The 27,627-nt window shown below is 39.0% G+C and overlaps 1 protein-coding gene across 1 annotated transcript in view; it reads right to left on the reverse strand.

Moving 5' to 3' along the window:
* Nucleotides 1-3,388: 3,388 nt before the first annotated feature.
* Nucleotides 3,389-27,627, reverse strand: part of LOC127580860 (ADP-ribosylation factor-like protein 8A) — a 54,305-nt gene continuing 30,066 nt past the window's right edge. Inside the window, exons 5-7 of the mRNA XM_052034815.1 lie at nt 14,246-14,313; nt 10,075-10,145; nt 3,389-5,422 (exon numbers count right to left, since the gene is read on the reverse strand). Of these exons, the coding sequence (XP_051890775.1) occupies nt 5,373-5,422; nt 10,075-10,145; nt 14,246-14,313 (189 nt within the window). The 3' untranslated portion in view covers nt 3,389-5,372. The remainder of the gene's footprint in view (nt 5,423-10,074; nt 10,146-14,245; nt 14,314-27,627) is intronic.

A 27,627-nucleotide genomic window follows, 5' to 3' on the forward strand; every position in this document is an offset into this window, starting at 1 on the left:
ATATTTCATATTTTGCAGGATGTCTTCATGAACCTTTATTGACAGAGGGCAACATTACACAGCTGGGGCAGATTAACAACTTTTGTTTTGCAGATTTTTAGTCTAACACCCATCCTCTCATGCTCAGCTTTCAAGCCCACAAATGTTATCTGTATTCTACAGCTCAACTATCGCTTTCCAATGACCTTGGTTCGAGAAATGTAGTCACCACAGGGTGAATAGCTTCCCATTTGTCTTTAATATTAGCTCTACTTCCACGGGAAGTTTGTTGGAGGCAAGGTGCAGCAAAATGGCGAGAAAGATTGAAAGAAGTGTGGAGCAATAATGCAACCTTATCCTCATTGAGGCGAGTTGTGGACAACCAATTGGATAGGATCATGGCTTACGTGCCATCACAAATCAAACGAAAGATGGAGATGAATTTTCCGTAAGTAGCCAAGTTGGAACATGATCCACCGTCCCTTCTGAATGATAGATTCAAAGGTTTTAGTGAAATAGATTGTGTACAGTGATTGGTTCTGCTTTTGCATTTCTCTTGTAATTGTTGTGCACTGAAATTTATGTTGCTTGGGGCTCCAGATGGTCAGAATCCACACTGGAATGTAGGAAGCAGCTCTTTTACTGCTGGGAGATCACAGCTGAGGACTCTGGAGATGACTTTCACTGTGACGGACAGCAGGAGGAGCCATCTGTAGTTGTCTCCTTGCTTGCAAAATGGTCACAATTACATGAGTTTCCCGGCATATCCACAAATCCAGCCCTATTCCCACCCCAGACTTCAGCCATGCATGTATCCAAGTTCCTGACCCCTCAGCTGTGGCCACAGATCAGAATTTTGCCTTTCTGCACCCCTCTCTCCCTTCTTCCCCTTGGCACCCCTAAATCGACTGGATAAACAAGGTCAGTAAAACTGTCTATGCACAAATTGTATGTTTTGAGTCATTAACTTAATCTTTCACTTTCCTTCATTTTTCTTTTTGCATCATTTGAAACTAAAATAAAATGAACTTTACTAAATGCTTGATGTTAAAACATTTCTAAATATTGATAATAACCATTGGTTTTGTTAGTCCACTGAGTCCATGCCAGCTTTTTGCAAGAGTAGGCAACATGTGGCTTTTCACTGTCCTTTCCACTATCAATGAGAATTTTTTTTTTAAAAATTGGAGCTAATTTCCTTTTGAAAACTATAAATTAATTGGCTTCTATCACATCTCTCCACAAATGTTGCCTGACCTGATATCCCATGTTCTCTTCTGTATTATTTCACTTTGTTCAATTCAATTTGCCCAAAAGGTTGCATTGGCCTAAGCTATGCTATGAGACTAGGCATGATGTGGCTGCTGAAAATGTCTTTGGGGGTTCTTGAGACACAAGTCAACATGAATTCTAGCTTGGATAGGCATCTTGGTCAGCGTGGACCAGTTGAGCCAAAGGGCCTGTTTCCGTGCTGTATGCCTATGACTGTGCCATATTATTCACCTCTTATGGCGTGATCAAACTTCATTGCATTTCATCTAACATGATCAAACTTTATTACAAAGAAGATTGAACGTTAAGATTTCATTCAATTTTAACACTCCATATTAGTTGACTCCTTGCTACTATACCACATATAACTGCAACTATTAATTTCAAACCAACTAATTATTTCTTAGTTCCGTGGCTAAGTTGGAGGGGGAGAAAAAACCTTAAAGCACCAGTTCAGGCATCTTCATCAATACAAATCCCCCGCATCTTCTGTTCATTCTTTCTTTACAATATTTTCCAGCCTCAATTCCCAGGTGGTTCATCTGATTCTGCTTAGCTGTGCACTTCACCTGTGGCAGAACCTTGAAAAATTGTAGCCCTGAACTCCTTTATTTTACTGTCTCGCTGTACTTCTTCCAATCCCCAGCAACCCTCCCTGCCTCCCCCAACTACTCCCAAATCTAAAAGCCTCCTCAAAACCAGTTATTCACCACCATTTTGGTCACCTTTCCAACATTCTCTTAATTTCCACTCAGCGCCAGTCATTCCTACAGTACCCCAAATGCCTTGCTGTTTTACATGTACTATATATACTGCAAGACCATTTGTTTGCATTACTAGAAAATCTGAAAATAAAAACATCAAATTAAAACAAAATGGTACAGCACAGCCTGCAATTCAGCCCTTCAATTTCATGCCAGCTCTCTGAATGAAAATTATTTCTGTTATTCCGTATCTTCTTCTTTAAAACATTGATCTAATTCCCTTTAGAAAACCACAAATGAATCAGCCTTCATGTCTCTCTGCCTGACCTACTGAGCATTTCCTGCACTGCAGTTTTATCCCATGTTTTCTTCTGCTTTACACTTTGATCAATTGCTGTTCTGGTTCTCATAGTTTTATGGTGCCATTTCCAGGCTAATGCATTTGATATTATTCCATTCCATCTCCATTTGTTTTGTATTGACAACTGACAGTTTTTTCACAAATTTCAAACAATAAAGCCACCCACCCCACCCCACCCCCCCCCCCCAACACTGACCTTCAAGACATTTTATTTTCTATTAAGATGCAACCCCATAATACAATAACTTCCAAATTCCTGATCTATTCAGAAGTTGGTTTTTTAGTATGTACTGCAAAGCTCCAACGATTCAGTTCCTGATTCTTCGGAAAGCCCAGCTGTTCTGCATCTGCCTCATCAGGTCCTTGTTTCCAACACTCACTTTAAACAAACTAAGGTCATATTTTCCATCTCTCTTTAAACTCACCCTAGTTCACAGGAAAATTTGTTGCACTGCAGTGTAACATTATATAAAAAAGGTTAATTTAAAGTGTGTTGGGGTATTAATAGGAGTAATCTCCAATCGTCTGAAAAGTTTGCTAATCTGGTACCACCACCAAGGGTGCCAGTTTATTGGAGTTTTACTGTACTCTGGCATTATCTCATCTTACAAGGTGAATTTCTTAACCATCTGAAATATATACAGAAACCTTTAAATATTTTAAATCCCCTCCTCCCATATCCAATATCAGCATCCAAATTAAAACCACCATTTCTTTTCAAATTTAAGAGAGACTTCAAATTAAACATTTAAATAGCTATCCCATGAAATGAAATCTACAACTGGGATAAAAAGGTAATATGAACTGATTCCTGATATAGTCCACTGATGACATGGGTTCTATTATTGTCAAAGGTAAGAACATCCAGTTGCATTATGTAGGATGGAAAAAGGTTACAATCAGCAAAAAATAAATGGAGAAAGTTTGAGATCAATCTTGAGTCAAACTTAATGCATCTGAAGTGCCTAAATTTGGATTAGCATCTTTTAATAAAACTAAAGTCACTCTGACCCAAAACCCCAAAGAAATAAAAAAATAATTATTTGTTCAAAATGACAAAAAGACAACAGAATGTGTGGATGTATTTATTACGGCGCTAGCTTCATCAAATGACAAAGCAACAGTACATTAATCACCCGCAGGACAAATATCTGACAAGCTGACTGTACAAGTCAACAAGCTGTTATCACACAGTATGCATTAACTTTATTTGTTTCTTAGAATTGGAGGATAAAGGATTCACTTAAAACCAGTTATAGTTGAAGAAAAACACACAAGCTATTAGTCCTTCATTCTCCTTACACAATAGCAAACACTGCTAATTATTAGCTTTTATGCCCGAGTACCTGTATTTAAGCAAATTACTATCTTGTACGATATTTATCACAAATTTGTATGTTTTAAAAATTCCAACAATTTGGCTTAAATTTATATGTACAAAACTGCAATTGAAAACAGATTGTAAACTTATTAAAAGGCAAGTGACAACAAAAACAAAAGCTGATCACTTGTTACGTTACCTGTCAAAAGTAAAAATACTTCAATGTGCAACAACAGGGATGTGCTATTAAAAGAGCAGCAGTTTAAATACTTAAGGACATTCGCAGGCAAAAATGAAAAATTAAATGTGAATGGTAGTAGCTTGTCTCATTCCTCATCCTGAGTAGTTTTCTACGCTTTAATGGAGTTTCTTTAAAAAAATGTGCATAAAAGAATCAAATTTTCATCTCAGATTTAAGCTATTAAGCATGACCACTATTTATTGTATGTATCCATAAAAGCCAAATTAAACCTCTTCGCTGAATTAGTGATAGTGTGTATGTGGCAATGATGCCCATTTTATGAGACTAATAACAAAGATCCCAAATTCTATAACTTTTCAGTGTGGTCAATCTGTGTCATTGCTGGAATAGGCTTAAACAACTGCATAGCAGGCTAGTGTAACAGAAAGTAAATTGTGAAGAAAATTTTTTTGGTTGCAAGAGGTGAACGAATGTCAGAACATGGCTACCTGTGGTACTCTCCTCCAAATATTCAATTCTGATAGAGTCAGTAGAACCCAATGTGGGGAGGTGAAAACAACCAGTGGCAGAAATACTTAGTACTTAGCCTACTGCTAGTAACCAAAAAATGACCTGCAACCTCAAGGCTTAAGATACAATTGAAGGATTAAATCAATCATGCATACCTGAATTTAAGGTTATGTTATTTTTTTTTATAAAGTATCTTCTCATTAGATATGTTGATCTTGTAAACGGCTGATTTACATCAACTCTTTGTTGAGTGCATACTAAATACCACTGACTGATATATGGTTTCTCCAATTCTAATAACTAGATTATTGGAGAAGTGTTGAACAATTTGTTGGAGTGAATCAGTAAAGCTTTCACCTTCGTAATTTGTATGCCAGATTACAACAATGACCACATCACACTCCATCATTTGCCGGTAACAGACATTCAATGAATAGGTTCCTTTTATATTGTTTTATAATTAAAGATATGGCTTCACTATAGATGACCTGCACTGATTTTATATTCTATATAAATTTTATCCACTGTAACAAGCAGCTCCACCTACCCCAAATTATTTTTGAGGTACAAACAAAGACTAAGTTCATTAGGTGGAGTAATGAAAAAGAGGTTTACTCGAATGTTATAACTGGGCCACTGCACAAATCCCCTGAGCATGCTTAGTTGATGCAATGAAATGTAAATATGTTTCAATTATGGCATTCTGGGAGAAGGAATTTCATCTACATTGGGACTTTGTAAGCATGCATATTAAAAATAAAGAAGTCCCATTTATATATAACAAAACCCCATTCATATTGACAGTGGGTAAAGTATTAAGTTCACAAGGTCAAATTTAGTAACTCAGCTTAATTATATAAAAACATAAAAAAAGTGCAAAATAATATTGTACACTCTGTCATGATAAAAACATTAATTTGACCTCTGTTGTTGGACACCTTTCTAAACCATTTCTTAGGGAAGGAGGTCGATGTTAAATATGGGCAGGTCTTGGGTACAAGTAAGAAATCAACATCCTTGTCCTCAGCTGCGTTTGGTCTTTGAGTGTTGGATGAGCCACTGTAGTGTTATATCTGAAATTAATTTGAAAAAATTAGAAGTGCAAGCAGCATAAAATTCCACACCATGGATATTTGAATAAAGCATCACTACTTTTATTTATCACTAATCGCATTCCAGACTAATTATGGTTAAGGTGCATTAATTAAACTTGATCTTGGGCATGAACTGTTTCCTGCATTTAAAGATCATTTGCAAATTATGATTTTACTAACTCTGTGCAGCATCTTCCAACAGACATTGCCACATTCCCAATTCTCAAAAGATGAACTAGAATTCAATCTATTAATCAGTGCGTATAATATAGCCAGATGTATAAACATACATTTAGGAACAATATCCTCTGGGGTATAATAATATTCAAATACTTATCACTCTCATTACTTTTTCTTTTTTATAAAAAAAATAATAATCAAGTGGCCAATAAGCTTCACGAAAGTAAACTTAACCCCAATACACTACATCCAGAGTTGAAATGATAAAGTAAGTCTGAAAAGAACCATCAGTTAATGAATACATCACTACAGCCTTCCAACTTAAATACTGTATTAAAATTCAGCAAGTTCAGTTTAGATTACAGTTCAGCAAGATAAAAGGGGCTTTATATTTTGCTCAAGCATCGCTTCTTGGACTACTTTATTCTACCAGTTTAGTAGCATTACAGTGAAATATGCCTTTTATTGTGCATCAGGCTAGCTTTAAAAAAGTCATCAATATCTGGAAGCTTGAAATTCATAGTTTGTTGATCAAAGTGAAATAAAGAAGTTACGAGCCCAGAGAGCAAAACTACATTAGAGCATAAAAAACACCTTTCATCTTCACAAGTAGTTAGACTTACAGAAAAAGTAGGAGAATAATTGGAATGGTAAATTATTATCACATGTACCAAGGTACAGTGAAAAACTTTGCTTTGCATGCCATCCATGCAGATCATTTCATTACAATACTGCATTGAGGTAATACAAGGGAAAACAATAACAGACTGTAGAATGAAGTGCTACAGTTACAGAGAAAGTGCAGTGCAGGCAGACAATAAGATATAAGGCCACAACGAGGTAGATTGTGAGGTCAAGAAGCTATCTTATCATACTAGGGGACCATTTAAGAGCCTTGTAAGTGTGGGATAGAAGCTGCCTTTGAGGCCTGGTGGTATGTGCTTTCAGGCGTCATTGAATAATTGAACTCTAGCTCCCAATTAGTGGATTCGCTACTTTGCATTGCATATCCTTAACATTGCAACAAAGAGGAGTTTCATAGAATCCCTATATTTTAGTACACCATAAAATTACAGCCATGAAGAGCCAAAATGGAAACAAAAATCAGAGGCAAAAAAGTTTCAAGCGAAATAAAAAAAAATGTAATTGTCAAAAACATTTAGTGCTATGATAACATAAAAGGTGCTTGTATCTAATATCCTTGATCATGTGAACAAATTGCACAGTTTTTGAACAGTATTAAGGTGGTGGCGGCTGGATTCTTGATAAGAGAATGAAATGTTACCAGGGGCAGACGGGAATGTGAAGGTGAGGTTACAGACAGAGCAACCAATGATCTTATTGAATGGCAGAGCAGATTCGAGGGTCTGGGTAGCCCACTCCTGCACCTCTTCAGCATCCAGCCTTTAAAGAACACTGTACAAGTAATAAAACCGATGGAAAGGGGAAAATGCAATTCTGCCCAGCATAACCTCTTTTAAAAATGAAGCTTAGGGCTATGCATCTACCCCACTAGCAGCAATGTAATAATGATCTTGATACTGTTTTTCATATTCATTAGCAACCTTTGTGTCTCTCACCGTTGACCAGAACGTTCCCTAAACAGAACTTAATTTGTCTGCAAGACAAACAAAGCTGAAAAGAGATCAAGAGAATGCGTAATGGGAAAATAAATGGTTCATTATTTTCAGCAATGATCATTATGGTCACATTCAAGAAAAACTAACAATAATGGTGTCATCCTTCACTGTACCATTAAGATGGCAAATGCTTGATTTACAAGATTCTGGACTTAATTTCATTAATCATATTGGACTTATCCTGGGAATCTTATTAAAAACTGGAAAAACTGCCAGAAATGTGAAAGCTAAAACTTCCTTTATCATCACCCCACTTACATGTTCATAGAACCTCATGTTGTCTATATGATGAGATATAGTAGTGATGCCAAACTCAGAAATCAGTCTGTAGCTAAAGGTGATCTATACTGAGGAATGGACGATAAATGACAGTGTGTGCCGTCCTATCAGTACACGTTAGTCGAGTGCACTTCCACCAGGAGGTAGAAGACAGCAAGATCAACTCCCATCCCAAGAACAAAACAAATAACTTAGGGTGAATTTTAATGTGACACACAGGAGTTCTGCATTGTCAAGGCCTTGGATGAAATATTAAAATGGCTAATATGTTTTGTTCATCAATTTAGATGACATAAAGGATCCTGTGGTATTACTTGGAAGAGCAGCAACTTCATTATTCTGGCCAATATTATTCAGTCAACCACCAAACCAAATAAACAGCCAGTCATCATCTCATTCCTGTTCGAAGGATCTTGCTTTGTGCAAAATGCAGCAACATTTCCATAGTAAACAGTACTTGCACTTCATAACAGCACTGAAACACTTTAGGGGATCTTTATGAAGATGTTAGAAATACTAGACTCTCCCAGCACCAAAGTCCACGCTCTGTGTCAGAAAGAAATTGCTGGGCATCAGTCTTCTACAACATTACAAATCTGTTTGTGCTTAAACTAAACCTCCAAAACAAGTAGATGTTCCAATTTTATATCCACTATTCAAATGGTAAAAATTCAGCAGTTCCTATAATTTTTTCCAACATTAGAGCCATAATACAGACAACAAACTATATATTGATGTAAATAGCAGAAAGTTCCTTAAACAATCATGAACAAACTAATGGGTTGCAACACATCTAAACTGAGCAAAGTTTTGACAAAGAGACTAGTGTATCAAAACAGAAATAACTACATAGTTTCCCCATGGATGCATCTATAAGAATCCAAAAGAGACCATCACTGATCTCACAGAGAAAATGTTTCTTTCTACTACACTCAAAGGATAATGACAAATATTGGAGGTAGCATCTTCTTATTTCCTTCTCTCTCAAGTTTTGCTGGACTCTCATGCAGCAAGACCCATTTCCTAAATTTACTGGTACCCTTGGTCTCCAGCATCTGCAATCTATAAGCCCTTGCCTCCCTGCCCACCCCACCCCCCCATTTAAAAATTATCAATCCTGCCTAACAAAGGTCCATCTGTGACCCATGCATCCTCTATGGTCCTGAAACAAGTTGCTACCTTGCAATGTATTATGCATCAGCATCCTAATTCAGAATTGAAATCTCCTCGATGTCCTTGCCCATTGCAGCAAGATTGGTCAAAATCCACTGATATCTTTTGTTTCATTTTATTACTTCATGACTGTGGTCTTTCCAAATGGACTGACACACTACTACTGCTCATTCCGCATCCCAATCTGTAGTCTAACTCCATCCGATTGTTCTATTGCACTTTAAATCAAATTGAACCCATTTCTTGTATTTTTTCCAGGTTTACATCTCACTTGTCCATCATTTCTCAGTCTCTGCTCTTCATGTACTTGCATCCTGTTGTTTCCCAGTTCACTTTTAGCCCTATTATTTGCCAGAATGGCTCCAATGAGATTTGCAATTTGACTGGCTTCCAACTATTTGATGCCACAATTGAACAAAAGCTAGAAACAAGCAAAACTACAGACTTTGTAAACCAATTACACCCCTTGAATTTACAAAATCTGTTACAAAATGTTTACAGTTGTTGTGCAGAACCGTATTAGTATTTCGTGAAAGCAAAATATGCAAGTGCTGGAAAAATGAGATCAGAAAATTCTGGAAAAACTCGGCAGGTCAGGCAGAATCTGTAATGTCAGAAACAGATTTAACATTGACTTCTGATTAAAAAGTCATGAACCTTCAGTTAACTGTGTTTCTTTCTTCACAAGTGTTGCCTGACCTGCTGAGTATCTCCAGCAATTTACCTATTTGATACTCTAAATCTCCATTAAAAATGAAATATATGAATTATGTTCACAGAACAGGACAAAAAGGGTATATTCAATTTAATTATGCATAGGTAATTGTTGATTACTTATGTCATGCATCTTGTAGTAGCAGATTATTAAAAAAAGAGGCACCTCACAGATTCAGTAACTGTACTAAAGCTGTTTGAGATAGAAATACAATTGATACAAGAGGCTTACTCTGAGATTTTCTTTTAAAACTTTACAAACAACTTTTATGGATTTTCAATTTTTATCCTGTGAAGAAAACTACAGCTTGTAAAATGGTGTACATGATATTTTTCTTCCTCTCACATTTCATCTGACATTATCATGCCTTATTTTTTAGCAAATTTGCTCTGAGGGCACAGGTCCAAAACCATTGGCAAATGAAAACAGAAAGGAAAAAAAATCCTTTTACAAAATGCAGCCACAGCCTGATTGAATTGCAAATCTAGACTCCAGCTGTCCTGTACCACTGAATAGAGAATAGGGAGGCAGATCAAAGGATTCGACCCAAATCTTTATTTTTCACATGACCTGCCTATCCCAAGTTCTCTGATGCACAAGAGATGACCATCTATAAATTCTCTAATTTGCTCACAAGTAATTACCTATGTTATCCTTTTCCTTGCAGGAGATGGAATAGCAACAGATTTCTCGGTCTTGAATAGCAGACAGGTTCCTATCAAAATGAAACAAAGGGAAATTTTAATTGTGAAATGTTATCTGTGCCGTGAATGCTTTGAAGTGTCCACAATTCAATATGAACAATTATATATGAATAGAATGTAATTATATACTAATAGAATTTAAATAGAATTAAATAGTGAAATGGATGAAATTCATTTTTCAAACTCTATTACCATTTAATACAGGAGAAATGATTTGCTTTGAACTAATAATCCTCCTAGTAAAATATTGATACAGTTTAAAAAATTATCCAGAGATAAGCACATTTTGAAGTTTGTAAAGATTTTCCTTCCATATGTAGTCACATATTTTCATAATTAATCAGGCAGGAGGAACAACACAGCATACCATCAACTGCATATTTTAAATGGTTTCAGTCAAATACATCATTTTATGTGCACAACACAACATGAACGTCAAGAAAACTTGTTATTGTAATAATCTTTGAAGGGGGGTGGAAATGTACAGGTATTTGTTTTAGTGCAAATCTTGAATCGAAGAAAACTTTGCAGCTCGGCAACATTAATTAGTGCAATTTGGCTTTTGTAGTTCTGGCAAAAATAGAAATGGATAGAAGAATTCAATTTTTTTTGTTCTGGGGAAAACAGATTCCAAAAAGGAGAAAATTATGTCAATCTTATAAAAGATGTTTGATCTTCTTTTGGAAAACCAAGTTAAAAAGTGATCACCTGTTATGGATATGAAGAGTTACAGGTTTCAATAGGCAAGGAGGTGATTGAAAAAAGCACTCTGAATTAGGCAGTTGACTTTCACAATATCACAGTAAATTTTAAATGATAAAGTTTCTGGGATGCCACCAGGAGGCACTCAGTGCATATTGGGTCAGCCTCTGCTATAAGGCACCCAACATGCCAGAACTACTGGAATAGATCCAGGTCTTGAAAGTCAATATTCCAAAAGTTATCAGTTTTAAAAAGTCACACAACTGCAGAAACTCAAGTTTTGAAACATCAGACAAAACACTTCAAAAACTAAAAGAACAACTGGATTTGGATAATTATATTCATCATGGTAATGCTTATTCATGGAACAGGGTCAGTGTATGTACAGGAAGATCACTGTATCAGTGCAGAAATGAAGACAAGGAGACTGCATATGCTCAAATCTGGAACAAAAAAAAAGAACACTGGAGGCACTCAGCAAGTCAAGCAGCATCTGTGGAGGTAAAAGATGTATTTCAATGTTTCAGGTTGAGACCCTGCATCAGAACCATGGGGGAAAGAGGAAAGATTGCTAGTATATAGCAGTAAGAGGGAGAGGTGGGACAGAGGCTGGTAGGTGATGAGTGGAAACAGTTGAGGGGGTTGGATAAGGGGCAGATGGGAGAAACGAACAAAGGGAGGAGAAACCCAGGTGAAAAGGTGAGTGTGTTTGGAAGAACGTGGGTTAGCTGAAATTGGAAAATTCCATGTTCATGCCATTGGTTGTAAGCTAACCCAAGTGGAACATGAGATGTTCTTCCAAGTTACGTTTGGCCTCTCCACCGCAATGGAGAAGGCTGGTCAGTATGGGAATGGGAGGGAGAGTTAAAACGACATGCAACCAGAAACTGGAGATTGCTGTTACAGACAGAGCACAGGTGTTCTGCAAAACAATCATCCAGTCAATGCTTGGTTTTGTCCGTGTAGAAGAGGCCACATAGTTGTATTGTGGAGGGTCGTGGCTGTCACATGACAGCACTGCCCATTACCTGGTCAAAAGACACACCACTGTCAATCAAGGTTTGGCTCCACCCCACCCATCAGTGCACACCTGACTATTGGTCCCTTTAAGCACCTTTGTACTTGGCCTCGGGCCATTGGCCTTTTGTGATCGATTAGTCCTCGCTGGCACCGGGCCATTGGCCTTTTTGAACTACCTGGGCTGGACCCCCCAGCCCTCCAGCACTATAAAGAGTGCCACATGTGCCTGGTTCATTCTCTCTGATTGCTCCGAGGGATTCGCCCTGCTTCGTCCCAGGCTAAGGAACCATGGAACGGCGCTGGGGAGCTCGTTGGTAAGGTGTGCACTTCAATAGGGTTAGGAGCATCCTAGTTAGTACTCCCGGTAGCGTAGAGCTGTGCCTGCACTGAGTCAAGGGGTGGCGGTATCATATTGCTTTTCCTTGATTGTCTGTACCCAGTTCGTTGTGTGTGCATGTATTTTACGCTTGTTGTGATTTTTCTCACACTCGCTATCACCGGTGCACATGTGTGTTGCTCCCGTTACCTTTGTAAATAAATCATTATCTCTAAGGACTGTGTTCAGAGTCCTTGTCCTTCGAGACCTCGAATCTATTTCACAACAATAGCGAGCACCCGAATGCAGAAGATCAGGTTTGGAAAGAGGTGCAGCGTGAACCTCTGCCTCACGTGGAATGGCTGTTTAAGTTCCTGGTTGGTGGTGAGGGAAGAGGTGTGGGGACAGGTGTTACACCTGCTATGATTGCAGGGGAAGGGGAGGATGGGAAGGACTGGGCAGATCAGGGAGTCAAGAGAGTGGTCCCGAAAGACAGAAAGCGAGGATAAGTGCAGACAAGTCAATTTGACCAAACCACCCAAATGCAATCTTTCCAAATGCTTAAGACAACATAGAAATTGGCTGATATTCAGTTAAAATAAAACTATAAAATTGACTTCAGAAAAATTTTATTTTTCCCAGTTAAATCTGTGACCTTCAATTACTGATTTTTTTCTGCCAATGGATGCAGTTTTTACTTTCTCTGTCAAAGATATTTGAACTTTTGAACACCTTTCAAATCTCAATCTTCTCACAGAGGGTGGTGAATCTCTGGAATTCTCTACTCCAGAGGGTTGTAGACACTAGATCATTGGAGGCATTTAAGGAGGAGGTACATACATTTTTGAATGGTTGGGAGTGCAAGGCTATGGGAAACTGGCACAGAGGAGTTGAGGTCTGGGACAAATCTGCCATGATCACATCAAATGGCAGGGCAGGCCTGGCCTGAGGGATCAGGTGGCCTACCCATGCTCCTATTTTCTTTTGTTCATTTCTCCAAGGAGTAATAATAAGCCCAGCTTCACTAGTCCCTGAAATATTACATCTCTAGTTGCTTTTCATTAAATCTCTCCGATGCCTTCCTGATGTATGAAGTTCAGAAATGGTTAAAATACAGCAGTTGGGACTGAACCACTATTTTTACTTTTGACGTTCATATATACCCAAACCAGGTCATACGTTAAAGAGAGAAGTGGTTTCAATATTCCAAGAGACTTCATCATATACTTCCCTAAATTCTGAAATAGATCTATTCATCACAGCCATTTGCTTCTGTCACCTAGTCAATTCTCTAATGATGCCAATAACTTGATTACTCAAAGTCCTTTGCTTTGCCATTGCCTATCTTTGCCTCTTGTTCTCGCACAATGCATAATGTACAATCAGTTCCACGAGATACAACCAAAGTCTTTAGCTTTGGCATCTTTAGGCATGACACCTCCAAAGCTTCAGACACCAAAAAGACCACCTTGGATTATTTCACCCTATCAAAGATCTATTGATATTACTCAACATCTCACAACCAAAATCCTCCCACCTCCCTCAACAATTCTCCTTTAGCTTTCCATTTACTGACTTTATTGACCTCAATGATTTATTTTTTTCTCTCTTTGTGGTCATCAATCATACCACTAAACACGTAATCTCCTATCCTGACATTTCCTTGGAATAATTACCAACTCCAGAGTCTCAGACCTCTAGACTGTAGAGTTGTGAACACCATGCATCTGTCGTTAGATGTGACTTGATAATTCTGAGGAAAAGTTTACCAACTCCTTCAAGAACTTACCTACTCCTTGAGGAATGAGAACAAGTTAAAAACCAGAACCTATGTTCCGATAAAGCACCCTGTTAATCTAGTCAGGAACTGATTACCATTTGATCAGCGCCTTCTGATCTGCATGCTGCATCTTGATGGCATTATCACCAGTTTCCAAAGGAAGTATCTAGTTATGTCACTCCATACCAGGCACAATACTCAATTTTACTTATCAAATTAATATCATGTCATGGAGGAGCAATAACCTCTAAGACTTCTGTCATCTTCTACAAACATAAAAGTAATCTACTCACATTTTTTCAATAAGGTCTTTCTCTTCCAGTGCGTCGGGCAGGTCTCGTTTGTTCCCAAGGACTAGCACCTAACAGAAACAAGAAACTCACCAGACTATTCACAAAGTTAAATATATAACAACTCAAAAAAGCGAAATCTTATAATACCAGATCTTGTATCAGACATTATGACTTCAAATTCAACTTTCTTCATATGGATGGATAGTTAAAATATTACTAAAGTCATCAAACATCCTCCAAACAGCTGGCCATCAGCATTGATATTATCGATCATTTGAAGTCAGCGAGTTAAAGCAGTAGTGTTTTCAGTCAATCTATAGATGTCCACCTATTCCAACTGCACAATTATAAGAATAGTAATAAATTATGTACACTATTAACTTTAGCTATTTCCTCAATTATCCAACATTTTAGATCTATATGTGCAGACAAGAATAGCCTAATCAATATCTAAGACAGAAAGCATAAACTGCATTCCCGTTTCATTCTAAATGGTGATTAAAAGGCACTTGACTCTTCCAATCTCAACAATATTTGCAACTTGCACAACTCCCAATTTGGTGCCCAGAACATAAAAATTGGATGCCAAGGCATATTACCATTTTTGTGCTGCATCCTGGCATCAACCTAGTCATTTCCTGGTGGTTTGGGTGATCAAATACAACTTGAAAAGTTTCAAAAAAATTTAATGATCAAGGCCAAACCATGCAAGAGGACTTCCAAGAAAGAATTAGATTACTGCATGTCAGAAATGATGCAATCAGTATCATCATCAATGTGGTCTTGCAAATTCTGCTCTTATACACAAGGCAAGTTCAAATTTGGTTCAACAATGAGAAACTTGGTTCTGAAATTAGTGCCCTAAATTTAGATAAAGGCAATTACAGTGGCACGATGACAGAACTGGCCAAAGCAGCTTTAATGACATAGAACAGTACAGCACAGGAACGGGCCCTTCAGCCCACAATGTTGTGCCAAACTAATTACCCTCATGACACCTAATCCCTTCTGCCTGCACATGGTCCATATCCCTCCATTTTCTGCCTATTCTCATGTCTGTCTAAAAGCCTTTTAAATGCCTTCATTGTATCTGCCTGCACCACAACCCCTGGCAGGGCATTCCAGGCACCCACCACTCTCTCTATAAAAAAAAACTTGCTCCACACATCTCCTTTGAACTTTCCCCCTCTCATCTTAAATGCATGCCCTCTATTATTAGACATTTCAACCCTGGGAAAAGATACTGGCTAGCTACTCCATCTGTGCCTCTCATAAATTTTATAAACTTCTATTAGGTCTCCCCTCAGCCTCCAGTACTCCAGAGAAAACAACCCTAGTTTGTCCAACCACTCCTTATAGTACATGCCGTTCAATCCAGGCAACATCCTGGTAAAGTTCTTTTGAACCCTCTTCATAGCCTCCATAACCTTCCTATAATGGGGCAATCAGAACTGAATGTAACACTCCAGATGCAGCCTAACCAGAGTTTTATAAAGCTGCAACACAACTTCCTGACTCTTGAACTCAGTTCCTCAGCTAATAAAGGCAAGCATGTCACACACCTTCTTTACTACCCTATCGACACGAGAGGCCACTTTCAGGGAGCTGTGAACTCGAAACCACAAAATCCCTCTGTACATCAATGGTGCTGAGAGTCCTGCCAGGAACTGTGTAGTTTCCCTTTACATTTGATCTTCCAAAGTGCAACACCTCACACTTGCCTGGATTAAACTCCAACTGCCATTTCTCACCCATATCTACAACTGATCTATACCCTGCTGTATCCTTTGGCAATCTTCTACATTATCCACAATACCACCAATCTTTATTTCATCAGCAAACTTACTAACCCACCCAAACACATTTTCATCCAAGTCATTTATATACATCACAAACAGCAGAGGTCCCAGTGCGGATTCCTGCAGAACACCACTTGTCACAGACCTCAGGCTTGAATAAGTCCCATTGACCACTACCCTCTGTCTTCTAATGGGCAAGCTAACTCTGAATCGAAACGGCCAAGCCAACATGCATTCAAAGCATCTTAATCTTCTGGATGAGCCTACCATGAGGGACCTTGTCAAATACCTTACTAAAATCCATGTAGATAGACAACATCCACTGCTCTACCTTCATGAATCACAGCGGTCACCTCCTCAAAAAAAAACTCAAGCAAGTCAATAAGATGTAACCTGCCCCACACAAAGCTATGCTGAATAGCCTTAATTAAGCCAAGCTTTTCTAAATGCTTATATTATCCCTAAGAATCCTCTTCAATAGCTTCTCTACCACTGTGATAAGACTCATAGGCCTATCATTTCCAGGATTATCCCCATTTCCCCTCTTGAACAAAGGAACATTTGCTGCAGGTCCTCACCTGTGGCTAGAGGGGAGACAAAAGATCTTGGTCAAGGCCCCAGCAATCGCATTTCTTGCCTCTCTCAATAACCTGGGTAATATCACATCAGTCCCTGGGGACTTATCCACCTTAACGTCTTTAACAGACCCAACACCACCCCTTTCTTCATCTCAAAATGCCCTAGCATATTATCATATGCCACACTGATTTCACTATCCTCCATTATTCACAAATCTTCAGTAAAAATATATTCTGGGAAGGAAAAAATGCTGTACGAGGAGAATACACTATCTGTGGCTAACTAAAGTAGTAAAATAAGGAATTAAATTGAAAGTGGCATGAAGAGATAAACCATTGGATAGTAACCCATACTTACCATCAACCAACTTTTTTCCCCCATATTAATGAATGCCATTTTATTTTTTATTCTCCCAAACTCTCAATTCCCCCCATATTCTAACACTCACCTAAACAATTAACAGTAGCCACTTAATCTACCGACCTGCATACCTTTGGGATGTGGGAGGAAATTCAAGCAGCCAGAGGAAAACACACATGGTCACAGGGAGAACATGCAAACACCACAAGGATTGCATCAGAGGTCAGGACTGAACCCAGGTCTCTGGCACTGCGAGGCAGCAGGTCTACTAGCTGCATCACATGCAGTCTTGTGAAGATTAATGGTAGGCCAGAAGATTTGGGAATTTTAAGAAAGCAGTGAAGGATTGCAGAAATTATGAAGAGAGAGAAGGTAGAATAAACTAGCAAATGAAAACAGGAAGAGTTTTTACAGGTATATAAAAGGGAAAAAAAAGCAAGCATTGGTCTCTTGGAGGATGAGACATAGGAATTAATAACAGAAAATGGAAAAATAACAGATCCTAAGTTATTTTGGAGCCATCATCATGAAAGAAGATACTAAAAACTTAATAATAAATAATCAAGAGACTTTAAGCAGAAATATATTTAAAATACTCTCAATAAGTTAATGATGCTAAAGGCCCACAAGTCCCCTGAACCAGAGGGCCTGCAAACTAGGGTCTTAAAGGAAGTGGCTGCAGAAATAATGGATATATTGGTTGTATGCTACCAGAATTCTGGTAAGATCCCAGATGACTGGAAAACCAATTATGTCACTATTCAAAAAAAAATGGTGGGGGGGTGGGGGGGGGGGGGGGTAAAGGTTGGAGAAAGCATAGAGACAGAATATAGGAAACTACACGCGAGTTTTAATAATTATGCTCATTGGGAAAAATGCTGGAATCCATTATTGCAGGACATTTAGAAAATCATAAAACAGAGTCACCCACATACTCTATTCATTCAATCCCCTCCCAACTGTTCCCAGCATCCTTCCCCCATTTGGTTTCACTCATCACCTTTCTTTCTTAGCAGATTCCATAGTATGCAGCCCTTTGTTGTCTCCACCGATCACCTCCCAGCCTCTGTCGCCATCTCCAACCCTCCCTTCTCCACCATGCTCCATCTACCCATCCTCACCTGGATCCACCTATTGCTTGCCAGCTCTTGCCTCACACTCCTCTATAGTGGCCAGTTCCCCTTTATACTCTCAGTCCTGATGCAGGTTCTTCATATGCAAGAAAGACTGCACCTGAAGTATAGCATACAATGTTGGTCTCCATATTAAAAGGAAGGAGATGCCTGCATTCCAGGCAGAGTGGAGAGAGTCGATTTCTGGTTTGAAGGGATTTATGCATGAAGAAAAATTGAGCAGATTGGACTTGAAATACAGAAGAATGAGATTAAATATTGAAACAGAGGATTTGGGAGAGTGGATAATCTAGAACTGGAGGCATGGTTTCAGAATAAGGGATTGCCAGTTTCAGACACACAAGGAGGAACTTTTCTCTCAAACAGTTGTGAACTTTCGGAATTCTCTACCCAAGAGAACAGAGGCAGAATCATTGAATTTATTCAAGGGAGTCAAAGGATAATGGGGTGAGAGTTTGAATGACAAAGCAGACTCGAGGGACTGATTGGTCTTCGTTTGCACGAGTTCCTTGTGTTCTTATATACTTAATTTAAACTGGCAAATTGAGATTTGTAGGGGTACTTCCCAGTAATTTGTTCATGCCTCTTTATCATGCCATGAACATCCCTAGCATACCTTATGACATTAGTAAATCTGAGAGTTATGATTTCACATATGATGATTGTAATCTTGCATCAACTGGCATGCTGAGTCCCAAAACATTCAAACCTGCACCCTGTTTCAACTTGATCCAGATACGAATCCTAATGATCCATGAAACGCTACAATGATGCTTCTTTTTGACCTGTACAATGAGATTTTTTTTTAAAAGCATAGAATTCAGAAGCTAGTTTTCACTGCCAGGATTACTTTGACGCTTTGTTAAAGACTAAGCAGAAAGAAAATTCAGTATCTCGTCAATGAATGCAAAGATTTGAAGATAAAAAAAAATAAAAGTCAGTATTACAGTTTATTTAAATTGTACAATTTTAGAGTGTGGTATTCCATGTAATTTCATGTCTTGAAAATCAACAGATCAAACTAATGTAACTTCCATCCACATTCAGGCCACACTACACGTGACAGAGAGACTGAGGACCTCAGCACCATGGTCAAGTGAGGCAAAAGAGCGTTTACAGGACTGCTTTGAATCGGTGGAATGGACCATATTCAGGAATTCATCTTCAGATTTAAATGAATATGCCACAGCCGTCACCTACTTCATTAAGACCTGGGTAGATGAGTGTGTGTCGTCGAGAACATACCGAGTCTTCCCAAACCAGAAGCCCTGGATAAACCAGGAGATTCACAGTCTGCTGAGGGCTAGATCTGTGGCATTCAAGATTGGCAATCCAGACCCCTACAAGAAGTCCAGGTATGACCCACAGAAGGCCATTGTGAGAGCAAAAAAGCAATTCCGTGTGAAGTTAGAGACACAATTGGATTAATGACAGCTGTGGCAGGATTTGCATGCCATTATTTCTATAGAGCGAAAGCTAACAGCATAAGATGGCAGTGATGCTTCACTCCCCGATGAGCTTGATGCCTTCTATGTACGCTTTGAAGAAGAGAATAATACTATGCCTGTGTGAATCCCTTTAGCATCTGGCAACCGTGATCTGTGTCTCGGAGGCCGACGTCAGAACATCCTTCGAGAGGGTGAACCCTCGCAAGGTGTCAGGCCCCGACAGTGTACCTGGTAGGGTACTGAAAATCTGTGCCAACCAACTGGCTGGAGTGTTCAAGGACATCTTCAAGCTCTGCTGCAGTCAGAGGTTCCCACCTGCTTCAAAAGGTCATCAATTATATCGGTGCCCAAGAAAAGCAGGGTGAGCGGCCTCAACGACTATCGCCCGTAACACTCATACCTACTGTGATGAAATGCTTTGAGAGGTTGGTCATGGCTAGAATTAACTCCTGCCCAAGCAACGATATGGACCAAGTGCAACTTGCCTACCGCCACAACAGGCCTACAGTGGATGCAATCTCACTGGCTCTTCACTTGGGTCTGGAGCACCCAGACAACAGCAATACATACATCAGGCTACTGTTTATCAATTACAGCTCGGCATTCAACACCATCATCCCCTTAGTACTAATCAACAAGCTTCAAAAACCTAGGCTTCCATATCCCTCTCTGCAACTGGATCCTCTACTTCCTTATCGAGAGACCATCGTCAGTACGGATCGGTAGTAACATCTTCTCCTCACTGACAATCAACACAGGCGCACCTCAAGGAAGCGTGCTTAGCCCACTGCTCTACTCTCTCTACACTTATGACTGTGTGGCTAGGCAGTCATAAGTGTAGAGACTATAAATTCGCTGATGACACCACTGTTGTTGGCAGAATCTCAGATGGCAATGAGGAAGCGTACAGGAGTGAGATAGATCAGCTGGTTGAGTGGTGTTGCAACTATAACCTCACACTAAACATCAGCAAGACCAAAGGATTGATTGTGGACTTGAGGAAGGGGAAGTCGGGAGAACATATACCAGTCCTCATTGAGGGGGTCAGTAGTGGAAAGAGTGAGCAGCTTCAAGTTCCTGGGCATCAACATCTCAGAGGATCTATCCTGGGCCCAACACATTGATGCAATCATGGAGGCAGCATGCCAGCGGCTCTACTTCATTAAGAGTTTGAGGAGATTTGGTAAGTCACCAAAGACTCTTGCAAATTTCTCCAGATGTACAGTGGAGAGCATTCTGAATGGTTGCCTCACCACCTGATATGGAGGCTCCAATGTGCAGGATTGAAAGAGGCTGCAGAGGGTTGTAGATTCAGCCAGCTCCTTCGCAGGCACAACCCTCCCCGCCATCGAGGACATCTTCAAGAGGCGGTGCCTCAAGGCAACAGCATCCATCATTAGGGATGCTCACCATCCGGGACATGCCCTCTTCTCATTACTACCATCAGGGAGGTGATACAGGAGCCTGAAGACCCAGACTCAATGTTTTAGGAACAGCTTCTTCCCTCTGCCAGACTTCTGAATGGTTCATGAACACTACCTCGTTATTCCCCTTGTGCACTGTTTATTTTTATTTGTAACTTATAGTAATTTTTAATGTCTTGCACTGCACCAGTGTTGCAAAACAACAAATTTCATGACATATATCAGTGATAATAAACGTGATTCTGAAGTTTCAATATCTACCTGCTTGCATGCTCAATTGAGATAAAATAAAAATTAGTTTTTGAAATTGGCAACTCAAAACCTCAGCTAATTTCTGCCACTCAAGATGCAATTAGGAGGGGCACAGAGCCCAAAGTTACATCAACAAGATGATCCTTTCCATCCTTGTGCTGTTAAATTCCTGGTACCTCAAAAAAAAATGCAAGGAAGTAAATTTCACACATTCAATTCAATCTAAATACAAAACATTTCTTCAGTGTAGGGAATAATATAACAGTGCATCCATGTTGTCTGGACTTTAGGAGTGCAACCACTCCTAAATAAATGTGCTGGACCTCTATTGCCATCCACACCATTCCTCCTATCTCACCTACATTTTGTGACCCTGTGGGTCAAAATGTCCTCCAGATCTCCTGTGAGGCAGAGCAGTCTGCAAGCAGCAATTAGGTCTTCGGATCCACTGATTGCTTAAACTGCTCTGATAGCCTTTTGAAAGTCCACTGCTGTCAAAGGCCATTGATTAAAAGGCATTCAAGTGAAATTCGAAGGCAATTTAAAACAGTTCAAAAGGATTTAAATCATAAATTTTAAAAAATTACAAGAAAAATCCACACAAAAACATTTGTGATAATTAAAAGCATTAAGATTAACTCAAGTAAAATGGAAGCAAACCACTTCCTTTTCAAGGAAAGTTGGAAACCTCATTCAGATGCTGTGTTATATGTGCTAACATAAAGCTAATGGGAAAGATGCAATGCATCTTGATTATGGTAACCTCTGCCCTACTACATTTACATTGCCATCACAGAATAAATTTCCATCTTCTGGCACGAAGCCTACTCCATTCTACAATTTCAAAAACCTTTGAGAAAAGTCAACTTTTTCCTCGGAATACCTAAACTTTACACACTTTGGTCACTGGTCAGATTTGAAAAATCATTTTCCACTGTTGCCTTTTAATATGACAGTGGAACATGGGAGTTCTTGGTTTTCTATATATGATATCAGATCTTAAGTATGTAACTATGTTGCTGTTAGCTGCCAGCAAAATAGCACCTCTCTCTGGCGCCATCAGCTGCACTGGTGATGAGTCAGCATACAGGAGTGAGATAAGACACTGGGTTGAGTGGTGCTGCAGCAACAACCTCTCACTCAATGTCAGTGAAACTAAAGAACTGATTGTTGACTTCAGGAAGGGGCAGGAAGGCAAACATACACCAGTCTACATTGGTGGTTTGGCAGTGGAGAGGGTCAGCACCTTTATGTTCCTGGGTGTTAACATATCAGAATGACCTGTCCTTGGCTGAGCACATAGATGTAATCATAAGGAAGGCGCGCCTTTAAAAGGATAAGGAGGCTTGGCATGTCACCTAACACTAACAAACTTATACAGATCTACTGTTGAAAGTATCCTGACTGGTTGCATCATGGTCTGGTACAGCAATTCGAATGCACGGGAATGCAAGAAGCTGCAGAGAGTAGTGGATTCAGCCCAATATATCATGGGCACATCTCTCCCTGTCATCGGTGGTATCTACATAAGCTGCTGCCTCAAGGCAGTAACATCTATCATCAAAGACCCCCACCATCTGGGCTATGCCATCTTCTTGCAGTTACCATCAGGTACAGAAGCCTGAAGTCCCACACTACCAGGTTCAAGAATAGCTACTTCCCTTCAACCATTTGGTTCTTGAACCAATCGGCACAACCCTAATCACTACAGTTTAGCAATACTATGATCACTTTAATCACTTTGCACTAAAATGGACTTTTTTTTGTTCTAATTGTGTTCTTTCTTGTAAAAACTGTGTATAATCCATGTTTAATTTACATTTTTCTTGTGCTTGTATGATGCTATGTGCCTATAATGCTGCTGCAAGCAAGTTTTTCATTGTACCTGTGCATATATGTACTTGTGCAAATGACAATAAACTTGACTTTGACATCATTATTATTGGTTTATTATTGCCCTGTACCAAGATACAATCAAAACCTTTTGTCTGCATGCCATCCAGGCAGATCATGCCATACTGGAGTACACAGAGATGGTAAAAAGGAAACAGAATGCAGAATATAGTGTAACAGCTACAGAGGAAGTGCAGTGCAGCTAAACAAATAAAGTGCAAGGGCCGCAACGAGGTACACTGGGAGATCAAGAATGCATATTTATTTAGTGTATGAGAGGTCTGTTCAAGTGTTCCATAATGGTGGGATGGAAGCTGTCCTTGAGTTTGGTGGTTTGTGCTTTTATAGCTTTTGTATCTTCTGTCCAATGGGAGAGGGGAGAAGAGAGAATGACAGGGGTTGGAGGGGTCCTTGATTACTTTGGCTGCTTTCCCAAGGCAGCAGGAAGTGTAGACTGAGTCAACAGAGGGGATGCTGGTTCCTGTGATGGACTGGGCCGAAATGGATTGATTATTAGATAAAAAGACATACTGAGGCACACTCATATACACACACAAATACATCTCCTATGGAAGTGTGTTCAAATCACTACTGCTGCAGGAGCCCACTCCAGATTGAGGTACTGGATTGTAGGTTAACCATGGGAGTTTTCAGAGGCCTGCATGATCTGTTCAAAAATTCTGTGCTTCTAACTTCCAGAGAATACAGTAAGTGCATAACTGCAATAACATTGGTGCTTAATTTTTAACTTATTTACACAGTACTATATTCACAGTATAGTAAATGCATTTGCAAATGGAAGCAGGTGGTTTTGACAACTGAAAAAGAATCCTACAGAAGCAATATAGAATCAGAAACACAAGGACCTTGATTTATAAAACAACACAGAACTGAATTCTTACGGGATTTATTCTTTGAATGATGTGTTTAATAGAAAATCAACGAAGATGGCAAGATATTAAGATTGGGATAAAGCAATCCTGGAATAGTTCAATCAAAGAGGTGAACGTACTTCAGGTGTTTCTTTATGGTGCTCTGTGAACAGAAGTAAATCTCAGCACTTTGCCTGGATTTCCGATTCAGGTTTAAAAATGGTGACATAGCCTCTGCAAGATATACATTCAAAGGGATAAGTGTAGTTATGTCATTCATTGAGAGAAGGGTTTCAACAAAAATTTACAACGTAGTAAAAGCCTAAGTTCGTTGGAAATGCTTTCTAACAAAAACTAAGCAAATCAAGATTAAATTGTGTGTTCTGTGCCACTTGTGTTATAAAGGGAGACTTGCACTCATTTACTGTGCAAATGCAATTGGCTGACATCAATACAAACATTTGTTGTCAATTTAACAAAAATGTGACTTTTCTAACTCACCTTATGGACTAGGGAGCAATTACATTTATTGAAAGGAATTATTGATCTGGACTATTAGTAAAGCATATTACAGAGTGAGAGCATTTAAAATCTTCTTGGAAGAAATTGACTGTTTTGGATGCAATTTATGAAGTGGCCAGAGTATGGATGAGAGTGAAAGTAAACATCCTGAATAGATCATAGCGCAAAATTGTTCCAGAGGCAAGCAGTGGGATCAACTTAGATGCAGAAGAAATTTCAGCAAAAAATGTGCAGCAAATGAATAAGGTAAAAAGATCAGTGCAGAAAATATTAAGTGATTTGATTGCTACAAACTGGCAATGACATTGCACAGGATGTTTGTGGACCAAATAACATGTCAAGCGAAAGTGTGTGTTTTTTTTAAATATCTCAACTGTAACAGCTTCCTGGATTTGTCGGTGGTTAAAATCAGCTGCATACACGTGAACATTCCAACTGGGGGGAAATTCTTCTGCAGAGTGCAGCTAATATATTGCACCATTTTTAATAAATGGTTTAAATTTCTACCTCTGGGAAAAAGGTAAATTTCCTCTGTCACTCTATATCTAGGAAAATCTTTAAGGTAATTGATTACTCTGAAGGCCAAGATTAGAACTCCTCAATAATAGGCAGAATTGTGTGGTAAGAGAGGTATGAAACAGTTGGGTGCAAGAAAGAATATCTGGAATAGTCTTCAATGCATTTGCAATAAGAGCTAATTGTAATGATATCAAATTTGTGGGGCATTGTGGTTCAATAAAATTTGCTTATTAGACACCAACATAATTATTATTGGAGACTTTACCTTTCTAGGACATTTCCAGACCAAACCTATCCCTACAGGAATGCTCAGACAATAATAAAAAAAATACAGGTTTATTAGATCATTTTTCTTACCTTTTCCATTGATTAGAGTGTTTTACAGGATGGTTTACAATAATGCCAAAGTTGCCATTACTGTAAAGCATCCTCAGCAATTCCGGTTTGAAACTAGTTCCAGCAATAAAACGACCAGAAAGAACAGCCTGATGTGATTTTCACTTAAGTGACAAAGAAAAAAATCCACATGCAGAAAATCGAAAGCAAAAACAGAAAGCTGGAAGTACCCAGCAGATCAGGCCGCATCTCTGGGAAGAGAAACAGAATCAACCTTTCTGGTTAGAGACGCTTCATCAGAACTGAAAAGGAGACAAAAGCAGCGTATAAAGCTGCAGGGATAATGGAGGAGCTATCTCTGGTCAGATAAAACCAGAGTGACATAGGAGTAAACTGTAAACAATGTTATCTGATCGAAGTATATAAAATTAGGAGAGGCATAGATAGGGTAGTCAGAGTCTGTCTTTCCCCAGCTGGAAATGTTAAGTATACAGCTTAAGGTGAGGGGGAGAAGTTTAAAAGAGATTTACAAGGCAGGTTAATTTTTTTTTGCACAGAGAGTGGTAGGTGCCTGGAACACACTGCCAAGGGAGGTAAAAGCTTATGCAACAGCAGCATTCAAAATGTATTTAGACAAGGACATGAACAGACAGGGAATGGAGGGATATAGGCAGATGAGATTAGTTTAATTTGGTATCATGGTCAGCACAGACATTGTGGGTTGAAGGGCCTGTTCCTGTGCTGTACTGTTCTATGTTCTGTCTCGTCAATGATCGAATGGGAGCAGTTAGAGTGTGGCAATGTAGACAAAAGAACCCAGATAAAAATGCAGGAATTGGAAAATGCAGGAGGACCAGTCCAGCAATCAGGCTGGGAATGTCTTCCACTTGAGAGAAAAAAAAGCTGAGCGAATATTACAGATGGATTACTGACAAATACCAAGAAATCAAGATACACTAAGTTGTATATCACCCAATTAAAAATGTAATTACTAATTAGAATCAATGATTTATGGACCCACATGTAGGAGCTTTTCCCTTTTACAGAAACAATGTACATATCACAAAAATAACTTGAAGTTCTAAAGCTAGGGGAAAAAAATTAAGGTGGTCACACAGACGTCATCAAAAGAAAAGAATTTAGATGTAACCAAGATCTTTTGCCGCATAGTGGTTTAAGTAAGTGAAAAAGGTGGAATGTAGAGTTTTGGAAGTGAACTACAGTACCTAGGTATTCAACAGCTGAAAAAGACTAAGACAGTTTGGTGGGGATGGGGGATTTTGCATGTTTCCCCTGTGAATATTGGCTTTCTACCAGGTGTTCTGGTTTCCTTCCCACATCCCAAATACATCACAGGTTAATTGGCTGTAAAATATCCCTTAGTGCAAGGCCAGTGACAATATTAAAAAAAAATTCAAGGGGAACTTGATGGGTTTGTGAGTGAGAACAAGTTGCAAGGCTACAGGAAAATGAAGGGGGGGGGGGGGTGGAGGAATGGGTCTGATAGGTTTCTGTTAGAAACTGGCATGGACCCAATGGGCTAACTGGTCTCCTTCTGTGCCTTAGCTAGTTATCTAATTAGTTTGTTCCAAAATACACCCACACAGATATAACCTGGCAAGCAGCCTGAGAAGGGCAAGAAAAAGCGAAACATTGAATGTCAGAAAAAACTTAAAACACAGATTTAGGAGATTTTACACAGCTTTATGAAAAATTATGCTGAAATGTTGTTATAAATAGTACACAGAGGCAATTCTATTTCAATTTTTGCTTTCTTTTTCAGTGGAGTCCAAAGGTGCCAAAGAGCAAAATTACTTGCTATTCAGATAAAATGGCTGCTGATAAATCCACATAAAACATAACCATGACCCCTTTCCAGTAAACTAGCTACTGACACATCCACATAAAACATAATCAAAAAGCTGACAGCTCAAAACAATAAATTCAAAAGATCCAAAATACAGGCCCCAAATTAAAATATTACTTGAAAGTGCTGAGTTTATTTATCACTGTAGTGAAGACCACTGAAATCTAAAAGGCTCTTCTAAGACATGAGAAAGCAAAAGTACTGCTATTCCCCTCTTCAAAGTGATGCAAAATACATTTCTGGGGTCAGTCTAGGGAATGACTATAACGATTGATTTTTGATCTTTTATTCTGTTTCCAGCATTTCATCCTATTGCCATACCGTGTTCAAAATTTCAGAAGGGAAGTAATTGCACTTCACTGAGGAATCTGACAACTC

This window comes from Pristis pectinata, chromosome 20 (assembly GCF_009764475.1).
Source record: "Pristis pectinata isolate sPriPec2 chromosome 20, sPriPec2.1.pri, whole genome shotgun sequence".
Lineage (NCBI taxonomy): Eukaryota > Metazoa > Chordata > Chondrichthyes > Rhinopristiformes > Pristidae > Pristis > Pristis pectinata.